The sequence below is a fragment of the Elephas maximus genome, chromosome X (genome assembly GCF_024166365.1).
Source record: "Elephas maximus indicus isolate mEleMax1 chromosome X, mEleMax1 primary haplotype, whole genome shotgun sequence".
Lineage (NCBI taxonomy): Eukaryota > Metazoa > Chordata > Mammalia > Proboscidea > Elephantidae > Elephas > Elephas maximus.
In genome coordinates this window covers 96,618,514-96,634,585 of record NC_064846.1, presented here as the reverse complement: position 1 = coordinate 96,634,585, position 16,072 = coordinate 96,618,514, and the positions used below count along the sequence as shown (strand labels likewise).

The 16,072-nt window shown below is 38.3% G+C and overlaps 1 protein-coding gene across 5 annotated transcripts in view; it reads right to left on the bottom strand.

The window, feature by feature from the left end:
• PHKA1 (phosphorylase kinase regulatory subunit alpha 1) overlaps positions 1-16,072 on the bottom strand; it is a 201,289-nt gene that overhangs the window by 165,156 nt on the left and 20,061 nt on the right. For all 5 annotated transcript variants that reach the window (XM_049873293.1, XM_049873294.1, XM_049873295.1 and 2 more), the window contains exon 5: positions 9,292-9,374. In XM_049873293.1, the coding sequence (XP_049729250.1) occupies positions 9,292-9,374 (83 nt within the window). The remainder of the gene's footprint in view (positions 1-9,291; positions 9,375-16,072) is intronic.

The following is a 16,072-nucleotide window of genomic DNA, read 5'->3' as shown; positions in this document are numbered from 1 at the left end:
GTTCCCATTCAACAATTTTTCTACACAAGTGGTTCGGTGACATTGGTTATATTCTTCACAACTCCTGAACATTTTCATTATTTCCTTTCTGGTTTTGCCATTTCCATTAATCTAGTTTCCCTGCCCCCTTATATTCTCATCTTTGTCTTAAAGTAATTGTTGACCATTCAGTCTCATAGAGGTGATTTTTAAAGGAGCACAGTACTTACAGGTGATATTCCTTATTTTTTGAGCCAATTTGTTATTTAGCTACAAGGTGACCTGTCATTGATTGAATTGTGTCCCCAAAAAATATATGTATCAATTTGGCTAGGCCATGATTCCCAGTATTGTGTGACTGTTCACCATTTTGTCATCTGATGTGATTTTCCTATGTGTTGTAAATTCTACCTCTATGATGTCAATGAGGTGGGATAGGTGGCAGTTATGTTAATGAGGCAGGACTCAATCTACAAGATTGGATTGTGTCTTGAGCCAATCTTTTTTGAGATGTACAAGTGAGCAGAGAGACAGGGGGACCTCATACCCCCAAGAAAGAAGCACTGGGAGCATAGCGCATCCTTTGGACCCTGGGTCCCTGTGCTGAGAAGCTCCTTGACTGGGGAAGATTGATGACAAGGACCTTCCTCCACAGCTGACTGAGAAGAGAAAGCCTTCCCCTGGAGCTGATGCCCTGAATTTGGATTTGTAGCCTACTAGATGGTGAGAGGATAAATTTGTTTGTTACAGCCATCCACTTGTGGTATTTCTGTTACAGCAGCACTAGATGACTAAGACATGACCTCAGGGGTTAGTTTCAGTTCTTCAGGGCTGTTTTATGGTAATTTCCCTTATACCTTTTAGAGTTATTAATTAGATTTCTTCTGCAAAGGAAAACTATCCCTTCTTCCCCATTTATTTATTTATTTATCTATCTATCTATCTATCTATTTATTTATTTATTTATATCAGTATGAACTCATGGATATTTAGTTTATTCTCTGGGTTATAACAAAATACTATAATTATTTATTTTGTTGCACAAATATTTGACCATTGGGAGTTCTTTCAGGTTGACTCCTGTGCCCTTTTGATAAATTCCTGTAAAAAAAAAGATGTGGAGTTGGTGTCTGACCTCCTCTAACTTCACAAGGGGGAAGGAGAGACAAGATCGACAGCACGAGGCTGATTCCTGTGAGGCAGAGGTCAGACATGCCTCCTCTTTTCGCCATCTTTACCAAGTCTGATACCAACCACCCCCCACCTCATGGCACTCTCTACTTCTGTGCTAGGTTCAGTAACTCACTGCAATGGCCACACAGAACTCACAGACAATATTCACAATTATGGGGTTTTAGGGAAGTAACAAGTTACAATTCAGGTTCAGGGACACTCAGGATACAGCTCTTCCATCAGGATAGCCTCCTCTCAGCTGTGCTCGCAGGCACACCTCTTACTGGCCCTAGGCCTCTGCCCTACTCAGGCAAGTGTTGCAAAGCTCTTTTAGTCCCTGACAATCAGCGCCCAGGCACACCTCACCTTGCTGCACCAGTAAGCCTTAGCCCAAAGACACTCAGCTTTCTTGCTCTGTGGGCTGGGAAGCCCGCTGCGCAGTCTCTCGCTGGTCTCTCCTGCCATTTCTCTGCCACCGCTTCTCATCGTCTTCAGGGTTACAGCTCGCTGTCCCCTGGGTCTAGGAGCTTCTCAGTGCAGGGATCTCAGAAGTACAAAGAATGCACCCTCTGCTCCTGGCTGTTCTTCCTTGGTGATGGTGGGATGCTCTCTTTCCTGCCTCTGGGATGGGCGACAATTACCCCAGTTTGCATACTATCACCCAATTATTGTGTGTGAGTCACAAAAACCATGGCTAGAAGGGCCATATTATGTAATTCATTGCACTGCAGCCCCCCATCTTTTTTTGGGCAGTTCCTGACTTTCTGGCTGCAAAGCATGCTCCAGGCTCACCTTGTATTATCCCTGTCCCAACCCTGAAATCAATTGCTTATACAAGGAGCCCTGGTTCCTTTTATTAGAGAGTGATAGTTAGAAATCAAGACCTGTGCATGGCGTATGCTCACTGTTATTGAGGTATTGTTGTTTCTAGGCCCTCTCAGTGAACAGAGCTTGGAAATACATGTACACGTACACACATACATCCATATTCATTTCAGTTATCTATCTTAAGTTACTTTTCATGTTAAATCACTAAGTTAAAAAGCAGCTTCAGGAAAGCAAACCATACTTATTTTGTGGTTGTCCTCATATGACCTCACATGCCCCCTTCCCCAGCTGGACCTTAGATTGTGAGGCAAAGATTAGAGTGTGAGAAGGCACGGATATCATTATTTCTATTGATGCAACCCTTGACTGCAATGAAGGTCAGAGGACCCCGACATCAAAGAGCCCCAGGCCACTGCAGACCTATGGTATCAGAAGGAAAAGCAACCAGTCAACAAACAATGTCTGTTCGCGTAAAAAGTACCTATGTTAGACTTACACTTCTGGCAAATATGGAGTACAGGGACTGGTTTTACTCTCCCACCTGAAACAACTAAAAATACTGGGCAAGATATATGAAACTGCAGTGTTCAATACACTGGGCATTATGCAATGAAGGACAGAGATCCCTGAGAGAGGGGATACAAACAGGGTGAGCTCTATGATTGCCCCAGCTTACTGTTGTGAGTTTCCAGACAACAGTGTAAAGAGGGAAACCCAGAAAGCCTGGCAGATTCCCCTAGCTGACAAGATAAAGCTGAGAATACAGGAAGACCAAAGTACCCATAGTTTGTAGAACACAGTAATGGAGAAGACAGAGGTATACAGACAGAGATCCCAGAGATATGCAGAGGATTCCCCTCAAGTATTCAGCAGAACAGTGATCAGTACGTGCATGTAAGGAAATAATTGGAGGCTAGGGAAAGAACACCCAAAATAATTAGAGGAAAAAATACCTGGTGCTCACACAGGACTAAAAATAGTGCCTATTCCAATCAGCCAGACTAGAAAACCTCATAATTTATGGGCTATTAGGCAGAGTACTCAGAAAGGTCTTGCATAAATAGTGAGGAATAATTAGACCAAGACTAAACATGACTCGCAACCTGCCTAACATATCTTAAAAGCAATAAAGGATCAGACTGTTTCTGGGTAACTTCTTTGGGTTCCAGAACAAAGCTTGAGAATAGCAATAAAAAAATACCCAGGCCCCGAGAAGGTAAAATTCACAATGCCTGGCAGCCAGTCAAACATTACCAGGTATGCAAAGAAAATGGAAAACACAGTCCATAATGAGAAGAAAAATCAATCAATTAAAATGAACCTGGAACTGACACAGATGTGAGAATAAGTATACAAGGATATTAAAATATTTATCATAACTATATTCTATATGTTCAAAAAGTAGGCACATAGAAGATATAAAAAAGACCCAAATCAAACTTCTAGACAAACTAACATAAAATGATGTTGAAAATCTGAACAGACCCATAACAAGAGAAGAGACTGACAAGGTAATAAAAAAACTCCCAATAAAAAAAAAAAAAGCCCAGGCCCGGATGACTTCACTGCAGAATTCTACCAAACATTCAGAGAAGAGCTTACACCAGTACTACTCAAACTATTTCAGACCATAGAAAAGGAAGCGATACTTCCAAATTTATTCTATGAAGCCAGCATAACCCTGATTACCAAAAGGAGGCAAAGACACCACAAAAAAGAAAATTACAGACTAATATCATTCATGAATATAGATGCAAAAATTCTCAACAAAATTTTAGCCAATAGAATTCAGCATCATATCAAAAAAATAGTACACCATGACTAAGCAGGATTCATCCCAGGTATGCAAGAATGGTTCAACATTAGAAAATCAATCAATGTAATCCACCTCATAAATAAAAGGAAAGAAAAGAATCACACGATCATCTCAATCAATGCAGAAAAGGCATTTGACAAAGTCCAACACCAATCCCTGATAAAAACTCTCAATAAAATAGCTACGGAAGGGAAATTTCTCAACATAATAAAGGGCATCTATGCAAAACCAACAGCCGACATCATTCTTAATAGAGAGGGGCTGAAAACATTCCCCTTGAGAACAGGAAAAAGACAAGGATGCCCTTTATCACCAATCGTATTTAACATTGTGCTGAAGTACTAGCTAGAGCAATAAAAAATAAGGCAAGAAAAAGAAATAAAGGGCATCCAAATTGGTAATGAAGAAATTAAACTGTCCCTATTTCCGGATGATATATGATACCCAAAATACTGTACCAGAAAACTACTGGAACTAATAGAAAGATTCAACAGAGTAGCAGGATACAAGACAAACATATAAAAATCAGTTGGATTCCTATACACCAATAGAGAGAACGATAAAAAGGAAATCAGGAAAACAATACCATTTATAATATCCCGTAAAAAATTAAATACTTAGGAATAAATCTAACCGGGAATGTAAAAGACCTATACAAAGACAATTACAAAACACTACTGCATGAAACCAAAAGAGACCTACATAAATGGAAAAACATACCACGTTCATGGATAGGTAGACTCAACATTGTGAAAATGACAATTCTACTCAAAGATATTTACGAACACAATGCAATCCCGATCCAAATACCAACAACATTTTTTAAAGAGATGGAAAAACTTATCATTAACTTTATATGGAAAGGGAAGAAGCCCTGGATAAGCAAAGCACTACTGAAGAAGAAGAATAAAGTAGGAGGACTCGCACTACCTGACCTCAGGACCTACTGTACAGCTGCAGTAGTCAAAACATGCCTGGTGCTGGTACAATGACAGATATATTGACTGACGGAACAGAATTGAGAACCCAGATGTAAATCCATCCACCTATGGTCATCTGATCTTCGAGAAGTCCAAAGTCCAAAGTCCATCAAATGGGGAAAAGACAGTCTTTTTAACAAATAGTGCTGGCAAAACTGGATGTCCATCTGCAAAAAGTGAAACAGGACCCATACTTCACGCCATATACAAAAACTAACTCAAAATATAAAGCCAAAAACTATGAAGTTCATAGAAGAAAAAATAGGACAAACACTAGAGGTCCTCATACATGGCATTAACAGGATACAAACCACAACCAATAACACACAAACTCTAGAAGATAAGCAAGGTAACTGGGATCTTCTAAAAATTAAACACTTATGCTCATCAAAAGACTTCACCAAAAGAGTTAGAAAAGAACCTACAGACTGGAGAGAAGTTTTTGGCTATTACAAATCAGACAAAGGTCTAATCTCTAAAATCTACAAGAAAATCCAACACCTTTACAACAAAAAGACAAATAATCCAATTAAAAAATGAGCAAAGGAAATGAACAGACACTTCACCAAAGAAGACATTCGAGCAGCCAACAGACACATGAGGAAATGCTCCCGATGACTAGCCATTAGAGAAAATGCAAATCAAAACCACTATGAGATACCATCTCACCCTGGCATTACTGGCACAAATAAAAAAAACAGGAAATAACAAATATTGGAGAGGCTGCAGGGAGATTGGAACTCTTATGCACTGCTGGTGGGAATGCAAAATGATACAACCATTTTGGAAAACGATATGGTGCTTCCTTAGAAAGCTAGAAATAGAAATACCATATGATCCAACAATCCCACTCCTAGGAATATATCCAAGAGAAATAAAAGCCATCACATGACTAGACATATGCATGCCCATGTTCACTGCAGCATTGTTCACAATAGCAAAAAGATGGAAACAACCTAGATGCCCATCAACAGATGAATGGAATATCAAACTGTGGTCCATACACATAATGGAGTATTACGCAACAAGAAATAACAACAATGAATCTGTGAAGCATCTCATAACATGTATGAACCTGGAGGACATCATGCTGAGTGAAATAAGTCAATCACGAAAGGGCAAATATTGTATGAGACTATTACTGTAAAAACTCATGAAAAGGTTTACACACAAAAAGAAACAATCTTTGATGGTTATGAGGGTGGGGATGGAAAATCAAATAGACAATAGATAAGTGGTAACTTTGGTGAGGGGTAAGACAGTAAACAATACTGGGGAAGCCAGCACAACCTATACAAGGCAAGGTCATGGAAGCTCCATAGACACATCCAAACTCCCTGAGGGACCGAATTGCTGGGCCAAGGGCTGTGGAGACCATGGTCTCGGGAATATCTAGCTCAACTGGCATAACACAGTTTATAAAGAAAATGTTCCACATTCTACTTTGGTGAGTAGCATCTGGGGTCTTAAAAGCCTGTAAGCGGCCATCTAGGGTACTCCACTGGTCTTACCCCTTTGGGAGCAAGGAAGACTGAAGTAAACTAAAGATACAAGGGAAAGATTAGTCCAAAGGACTAACGGACCACGTCTACCACGGCCTCCACCAGACTGAGCCGAGTACAACTAGATGGTGCCCTGCTACCATCACTGACTGCTCTGACAAGGATCACAATAGAGGGTCCTGGACAGAGCTGGAGAAAAATGTAGAACAAAATTCTAACTCAAAAAGAAAGACCAGACTTGCTGGCCTGACAGGCCGGAGAAACCCTGAGAGTATGGTCCCCGGACACCCTTTTCAGCTCAGTAATGAAGCCATTCCTGAGGTTCACCCTTCAGCCAAAGGTTGGACAGGGCCCATAAAACAAAATGAGACTAAAGAGGCACATCAGCCCAGGGGCAGGGACTAGAAGGCAGGAGGGAACAGGAAAGCTGGTAATAGGGAACCCAAGGTTGAGGAGGGAGAGTGTTGACATATCGTGGGGTTGTTAAGAACAATGTGTGTATTGACTGTTTAATGAGAAACTAGTTTGTTCTGTAAACCTTCACCTAAAGTGCAATAAAAAAAAACTTCTAGTGTGAAACTATGTCTGAGATGAAAAATATACTGGGTGGGATTAATGACAAAGAAAGTAGGCACTGCAAATGAAAAGATTAGTGAACTTGAAGGAACAGCAATAGAAATTATCCCAAAGTAAACCCAGAAAAGAGGAAGGGGGTGGGCAACAGAAAAAAGATAGGAAAAAAATAATCGCTGAAAGCTTTTCACGAAAACTACAAATTCATAGATACATGAAGCTAAATAAATTCCAAGTACTAAAAACACGAAGAAAGCTACACCAAGGGCCATCATAATCAAATTGCTTAAGTCAGTAATCAAAAGAAAATTCCTAAAGCAGCCAGTGGGAAAAGGCACATATGTACAGAGGAACAAAGACAAGGGTGACAATAAATTTCATGTCAGAAACAATGCAAGTGAAAAGGCAATATCTTTAAAGTACTGAGAGAAAAAGAAAAACCCACCAACATAAAATTCGATACCCAGTGTAAACATCTTTAAAAAATGCAGGTGAAATAAAACTTTTTCAGTCACATAAAAGCTGAAAGAATTTATCACCAGCAAACCTGTACTACAAGAAATGTTAAAGGAAATTATTCAGGCAAAAGGAAAATGATACTGATGGAAACCTGAATCTACACAAAGGAATGAAGAGCATCAGAACTGGTAACTATGAGTAAATAACTGAGATGTTTTCTTTTTACTTAAATCATTTTAAAAGGTAATTATCCACTTAAAAAAAAATAATGTATTGGTTGTAAAGGAGAAGGCTGGTTAGTTAAGAAATGGAAGCAAAGGAGCTATCAGAGAACTCTGGTAGTATGTCTCCAGTACTGTCCTGGAATGAGTTATGACATTTATTTATTCCACAAATAATAATTTTTTTATGTTTATTGTAGGAACTGATCTCTATTTTTTGTAACTGATGTACAAAATCTGTACATATTTAAACTGTATTTTAATATATATTTACACCCGTGAAACCATCACCCAATCAATATAATGAACATTTTCATCACTCCCCAAAGTTTTCTCATACCCCCTCCATCCTTGTCACGAGGAAACTACTGATCTGTTTCCTGTCATTATACATTTATAGAATTTTATCTTAGTGGTATCATACAGTATGTACATTTTTTATCTGGCTTCTTTCACTAAGCATGCCTTTGAGATTCATCCATGTTGTTGCATGTATCAATAGTTCGTTTCTTTTTCTTGCTGGGTGGTATCCCATTGTATGGATATAACACAATTTGTTTATCCATTTACCTGTCGAAGGATATTTGGGTTGTTTCCAGTTTGGACAATTATAAATAAAACTTCAGTGAACAACAGCAAAAAACAAACAAATGCCTATGTTAAAGTGAAGGAGAAAATACATATTCCTGTACAGTGTTGCTTTGAGATTGATTACCTTTTTGTGTGGCCTTTCAAGCCACGGTCTTGTAACTACCACCCAGGTGACTGGGTGGGACTGTACGATAGGGTAATTGTGGCCCACCGAAGGGACTGGTCAGTTTTGCCATCCCGCTGGGCTTGAAATGAGCCACCCCAAAGGCAAGAAAGAGAAGAGTCCACCACCACCAAGGAAGGAGAGGCCGGCAGGAAAGAATGGCAGGAGATGGGGCAGTGGGCTTTCTGGACCACGGAGCAAGAAAGCTAAGTGCATTTGGGCAGAGACTGAGAGCCAGGGAGAAGCCTATGCCTGACCCATGAATTTAGGACTTGCCAGCCTCCCCAACTGCACGAGCCATTTAGTTCTGTGAGACATTGCAGCTAACTAAGGAACCCAAAGACGGGAGGGAGAGTGCTGACAGGATAGGGAGTAGTTGATGTTAGAGATGATGGAGTGCTACAGCAGCTTGGAAAAGTTGGACACTTGGGACATCTTTAATCTCCACTCATAGGAACCAGCTTTCTGCCGATCCTTGCAAAAGAAATTATTCGTTTAAGTGTCTAACATATCATTTTATAGAGAAGATGTTAAATATATTATGATTTAATAGAAACCTACTTTATATGGTAGTTTTAAGAAAAAGTAACCTTTTTGTACAGTAAGCTCTGAATCAATGCTTACAAATAGAAAAATATGCCTAAGTTTCATTTCTAAGTAGCTAACTGGTTCATAATACTCCTAATCATTTTGTCCCTGTATAAGATGTTGTTAAACTATTAAAATAAGATCACCATTTAGCCCCAGGTTGCCAAATACATACCATGAGATATCATAGAATATGTCAGGAATGAAAGCACAGCACCTTAACCCTTTTGGCTCCGTAATCCCCTTGGGGAGAAGGGAACAAAGGATGACTGATACTAGCAAAGAAAGAGGTTGAAGACAGCTTCTGCCAGAAGCCTTTTAGATTGCTTTACTATGAAGGGTAGCATTAACAGTTTTAACGTAGTCTTAAACACAAGAACATCATATGTTTAAAATCCATTCCAAAATGAGAACTTACAGCAGTTTTATATGCAGCTTCAATGTAAAACACAAGGTTCTGTATGAAGTTGACTTCATCTAGGCTGTGGATGATATGGAGGCCTGAAGAAAAAGGGAATAAGGATATAGAGCTGGTCAGTTATCACTATAAGCTTTATACGCAGCCATAGTAACCAACTGACCTTACTACTCCTAAGTACACCTACTCCTCCTTAGGAACAGTGGAAGGCATTTGGATTCCTAAACCATAAAAATAAAACCACAATTTAGTCCTAAGGTAGTCTCCAACTAAGTGAGATATCAGCATATTTTAATGTGGAGGAATTTTAACTGTTATTTCTAGGTTTTAGTTTAGAGTCTCAGAATTCTGATTCTACAGGTAACTAATTTATAATGTACTTAAATGTACAAATCTGGGCACCTGGAAAAAGAAAAAGTGATATTTCAAAACAGAGTTGGAGGGAGTCTAAACATTAAGCAAGAAATAGATTAAAAATTATGATTTTAGGTAGAAAACCATGTTTTTTTGGATTAAAAATTATAGCTATTCTAAATGTAACCTATACAAAAACACTTATACCTTACACAGGGAATGCTCTGAATGCATTATTTATTTAATTTTTGCAACAACCCGAAGGAGTGGAAACCTGTTTTCTCCATGAGGTTTACAGAGGCTAAATATTTGTCTCTCTAAATATTATAACTAATAAATAGTGGAGCCAAGACTCAGTTGACCGTTGACTTCTGTTTCACTTCAGAGACTGAGGGCCTAAGCAAGAAGCTATAAAACCAAAAAAAAAAAAACAAACCCAGTGCTGTGAAGTCGATTCCAACTCATAGCGACCCTATAGGACAGAGTAGAATTGCCCCATAGAGTTTCCAAGGAGCACCTGGCAGATTCGCACTGCTGACCCTTTGGTTCGCAGCCACAGCACTTAACCACTACGCCACCGGGGGTTCTGCAAGAAGCTATACTGCCATCTTAATGTGTACCCTATGGTCTGTTTGTTTAAAAACTCTTTCTCTAAGCACACACGCAGAAAAAAAGGACTAGAAAAATATATACCAAGATTTTAACGGTAGTTATCTCTAATGGTAAGATTGAAGGTAGCTTTATTGTGTTTTGCACATCTTTGTAATTTTATAGTATTCAACAATGAACATGTATTATTTTTAAAATTTAAAAAGTTATATAAAAAAGAAAATTCATTAAACAAGGCAGAACGTGAAAATAATTTATAAAATTATAAAAATAATCTATAAAATTTTACCAAATCCTGAGCACTGAAACTTTTTACTGGTGTAAGCTTTATTAGGAGTCCCTGGGTGGTGCAAATTTAACATGCTCAGCTGCTAATTGAAAGGTTGGAGGTTCAAGCCTACCCAGAGGCATCTTGGAAGAAAGTTCTGGCGATCCACTTCTGAAAATCAGCCACTGAAAACCCTGTGGAGCACAGTTCTACTCTGACACATATGGGATCCACCAGGAGTTGGAGGTGACTTAATGGCAACTGGTTTACTGGAAGTTGTATTAAGCAATTAAATTTTAAAACATCTCTATTGCAACAATAAGTATTACTATGTACATATTATCTAAAGCCTTTGTTTTTAACATATTATCTAAAGCCTTTGTTTAGGACACTTGATTCCAAACTAGAAACCATTTCAGTATTGAAAAATCAGGAAGTTTATTTTTCTTTTCCAGCCTATAAACAGGAGAAAGAAGTGAAGACCAGGGAGCTGGAGAAACTAAAATTTTAAGCTTCTCACATTTTTCCTGGCCAAAACTATTTTATTAAAACAAAATGTTTATATTCACAGTTGTCATAAAAATAAGTATGTTGGCTTTCTGGAAATGACTACATGTGCCAGCTATACAGTTGTATTATACCCAGACAAGGCGAAGAGTTTCCGGTTTGCTAAGAAATGAGCAGAACCTACAGCAATTAGATCTAGGTAGTAAAGCTTCTTTAAGAGGACTTGGGAATGGAAAGATTTCTCTGACACTCTTAGAAACATGATGGAAAGCAGCTGTCAAATGTTTCTTAATGTCAGCTTTCAAATGAACTCCCCCTTAACCTTCTTGCGTGACACTCATTCCAGTCCAGAAACAATTCTTAGAACAAATAAGTCACTTGCACCAAAAAAATTCAAACTGTACCAAAAGGTATACAGTGAGTCTTCCTCCCACCCCGAATCACGTCATGCTCTACTCCTGCTAGTTCTCTTCTCCAGAGGAAACCACTGTTACCAGTTTCCTCCGTATCCTTTCAGAGATATATTATGCATATGTAAGTATATGTATAGTAACCCCCTTTCTTTAGAAAAAGGGTAGTGTGTTATACTACACCTTGCTTTTTTCATATACAACTTGGAGATAATTTCAAATATTTATCTGCCTCATTTTTTTTAAACTGTTACATAACATTCCACTGAAGGGCTGTTCCTGTAACCAGTTCCCTGTTAAAAGACACTTGGGGTGCATCTAACCCTTTGTGACTATAATCAATGCTGCAGTGAGTTTCTGTGTCTATACATCTTTGTACATATGTGGTAGTATATCATCAGAGGAAATTACTAGAAATACAATTGTCACATCAAAAGACTTACACATATTATTTTTTCCAACATTTTATTATGATATATATCAAAAAAAAAAAACAAACCAGAACAGATAAAAGAATTTTACAGCCAACACCCATGTCTTAGTTTCCTAGTTCTGCTGTAATACAATTACCACAAGCAGGTGGCTTTAAAGAACAGAAGTTTATCCTCTCACAGTTCAGGAGGCTTTAAGTCCAAATTCAGGGTGTGACTGTAGGGGGCAGGTCCTTCTTTGTCCACTTCAGCTTCTAGTAGCTGGCAGCCCTTGGAGTTCCTGGACTTATAGGTTCATTTGCCTCTGTAGTCAGATAGCTACTGTCTTCCTCGTGTCTATGTGCCTGTGTCTAATCTGTTCTTTTTGGAACTCAGAAGTAATTAGATTTAGAACTCACCCTACTCAGGTACAATGTAATTAACGTAACAAAGAAAGCCCTATTTTCAAACAAGATTACATCCACCAGGTATAAGGGTTAGGATTCCAACACATATTTTGGGGGATACAATTTAATCTATAACCACCTGGATTCCACCATTAACATTTTTTTTTATATTTTGTTTCTCATATATCTATCTATCCCTTTACCCATTCATAAATCCACCTTATTTTTTGATACTTTTCAAAGTTGTAGATTACCTGTACATTTTCCCCTAAACACCTCAGCACATGTACATTAAATTTTGATAATTATCACCAAGTTTCTCTGCAAACAGGTGCCAACCAACATTGACCACTGTTTCCCTACACTATTGCCAACACAGGCGATAATAGAAGTTTTTGATCTTTGATCTCGCTAATGAGTAAGAAACAGAGCCTTCTTCTAGTTTAGTTTGGAGTTCTTTTCAACTCAATTTCTACTGAATTGCTGGCCTTTCTGTTATTGATATTTTAATGAAATTAAGAAAATTACCCTTTTGTATCTCATGTGTTGGAAGTAGTTTCCCTAGTTTGTTTAAACAGTTATTTTGTATACAGTATATTTTTCTTCTCAGAAACTTTTACGTAAGTTTTATCCCATGTTTCTAGTACTTTTATGGTTCTACTTTTTAGATTTAAATCTTTGACCTATTGACAGATAATTTAAATCAAAGAACTGTGAAACTTCAGACCTAAAATGATCAGTATGATCAGTATCAACCAATTACAAACTCCTCCTGATCCATGGCTCTGCTAAAATGGCAACCATAGCACAGGGCAGGAGGAGCAGGACAAGGATCTTTCTTATAGCCGTAATAATCTTAACCTCTTAGAGAGGAAAAAAAGATGAGCGTGATACTGGACATCAGCTTTATAATCTTGTCACCTTTGCATGCCAAAGTGAGCAGAGGCTGAGAAAAGGCAGAAAATGTGAAATTGGTCTTGTCAATCTCTAAGACTTGTGTCACACCTAACTAATCACTATATCACATAAATGTCACACATTTCTACCACCTGTCCCTTTACTCATGCTATTCCTGCTGTTGAAATGGCATTCCCCTCCTCTCCACATCTTGAAATCCTACCAATCTTGCAAGTTCCAGCTGAAATGTCATCTACTCTGTGATGCTGTTATTAATCACCTATTCTGTGCTTTCATAGACTTTTTCTTTCTTGCTCTTATGTACCCGAGTGTGCAGGGAAGGACCATATCTAAGTATCCCACATAGTATTCTGAATGGTATTAAACAGTACTGAACAGCAGATGTTCTATCTGCTGAATGATTTTAAACAACTCCCTTAACTATAGCGGAAACCCTGGTGGCGTAGTGGTTAAGTGCTACGGCTGCTAACCAAAGGGTCGGCAGTTTGAATCCACCAGGCGCTGCTTGGAAACTCTATGGGGCAGTTCTACTCTGTCCTATAGGGTCGCTTTGAGTCGGAATCGACTCGATGGCACTGGGTTTGGTTTCGTTGGGTTTTTAACTATGGCAGTGGGACCTGGCTATTGAGCCAAGAGCAAAGCTACAGGACCTCTGGATTCTTTCCCTTCTGTAGAGCCAAGACATTGCTTGTAGAACAGAGGGTGCAGAAGTGAATACCTGTGAAATTAGGTAGGGCTGGGTTAGGCCAAAGTGTTATACAAAACATTCTAAAATACGCAGGGCTCCAGAAAAGGGGCTGGTTAGTACTCTACCTCACTGAGGACTGACCTGAACTCACCTGTTTAATATTAAGCCTTTATCTCCCTTATTTTTTAAAAACTTTATTTCATGTACCATACAATTCAATGTGTGCAACCATCACCACAATTTTTTAACACTTATATCACTCCAGGAAACCCTGGTGGCATAGTGGTTCAGTGCTATGGCTACTAACCAAGAGGTCGGCAGTTCAAATCCGCCAGGCGTTTCTTGGAAACTCTATGGGGCAGTTCCACTCTGTCCTATAGGGTCGCTATGAGTTGGAATCGACTCAACGGCAGTAGGTTTTGGATATCACTCCAAAAAGAAACCTCGTGCTGATTAGCAGTCAATTCCCATTTTCCCCCAATCTCTTTTTCCTCCTCACCTTAGGCAACCATGAATCGACTTTCTGTCTCTATAGATTCGCGCTACTGGACATTTCATAAAAATGGAGTCACACAAAATGTGGCCTTTTGTGTCTGGCTTCTTTCACTTGGCATTGTTTTCAAGGTTCATCCATGTTATAGCATTATCAGGACTTCATTCCTTTTTATTGCTGGAAAATATTTCATTGTATGGATATACCACCTTTTTTAAATTCAATCATCAGTTCCTAGCTTAGCAATATTAAGGCTTTTGATCCATGACCATGGAATGTCTTTCCATTTATTTAGATCTTCTTATTTGAATGAATTTTTTTGTGGTTTTCAGTATACAGTCTTGTACTTCTTTTGTTAAATTTATTCCTATTTTATTCTTTTTGACGCTATGGTAATAGGAATTATTTTCACTTTTGGATTGTTCACTGCTAGTGTGTAGAAATACAACTAATTTTTTTATATTGATCTTATACCCTGCTACCTTATGGAACTCATTTGTTAGTTCTAGTTTTTTTTTAAATGATTTTCTTTATATAAGATCATGTCATCTGCAAATAGAGATAGTTTTACTTCTTGCTTTATCTAACGCCTTTTATTTCTTTTTCTTGCCTAATTGCCCCGGCTAGGTAATGCTGGCCTCATAGAATAAAGTTGCAAGTACTGCCTCCTCTTTTATTTTTTGTAAATGTTTGTGATGAATTTGTATTAATTATCTTATTCTTTAAATGTCTGGCAGAACTCCCCAGTGGTCTCAGGATAGGTGAGGACATGGTTTGTGTGGGCTATTAGTCCTGTACAGTACTTGCTTCTTTGAGTCTTCAGTTTCCTTCTTTCTCTTTTGCTCCAGACAAGTAGAGACCAACAGTTGTATCTTAGTTGGCCACTCGCAAGCTTTTAAGACCCCAGACACTACTCAGCAAACTAGGATGTAGAACGTAAACTTTATAAACTATGTTATGCCAATCAACTGAGTTGTCCCGTAAGTCTAGTAAGATTTGTTTTAAAGTCTTTTTTACCTGAGATTATTAGAGCCACTGCAACTTTCTTATGGTCACTGTATGCGTGATATATAAATATCAATCCTTTTACTTCCAACCAATTTATACCTCTGATTCTAAAACATGTCTCCTGTATGCACCATGGTGACACAGTGGTTAAGAACTCAGTTGCTAACCAAAAGGCTGGCAGTTTGCATCCACCAGCTGCTCCCTGAAAACTCTACGGGGTGGTTCTACTCTGTCTTATAGGGTCGCTGTAAGTTGGAACCGACTCGATGGCAATGGGTTTGGTTTGGTTTTTTATAGATACCATGTAGTTGGATCTTGTATTTTTACACAATCTGACAATCTGTGCCTTTTGATTAGATTGTTTAATCTTCTTACATTTAATGTTATTATTGATATAGTTGGATTTATATCTGTTATTTTGCTTGTTTTCTATATGCCTCATGTCTTTTGTTCCCTCTGTTCCTTTACAGCTTTATTTTGCAGTAAGTGAATATTCTGATTTATTTTTTCACTATTCTTAAAGTTATTTTCTAGGTCTTATAATACAGATCTTAACTTGCAGAATCTACTTCAGATTTATACTAACTTAATTCTGGTGAAATATAGAAATATTATTCCTATATAGCTCTTTTCACTTCTCCTTTTCCGTGCTACTACTGTTACACATGTTACAAATTCAACAGTACATTTTTATAATTATTACTTATGT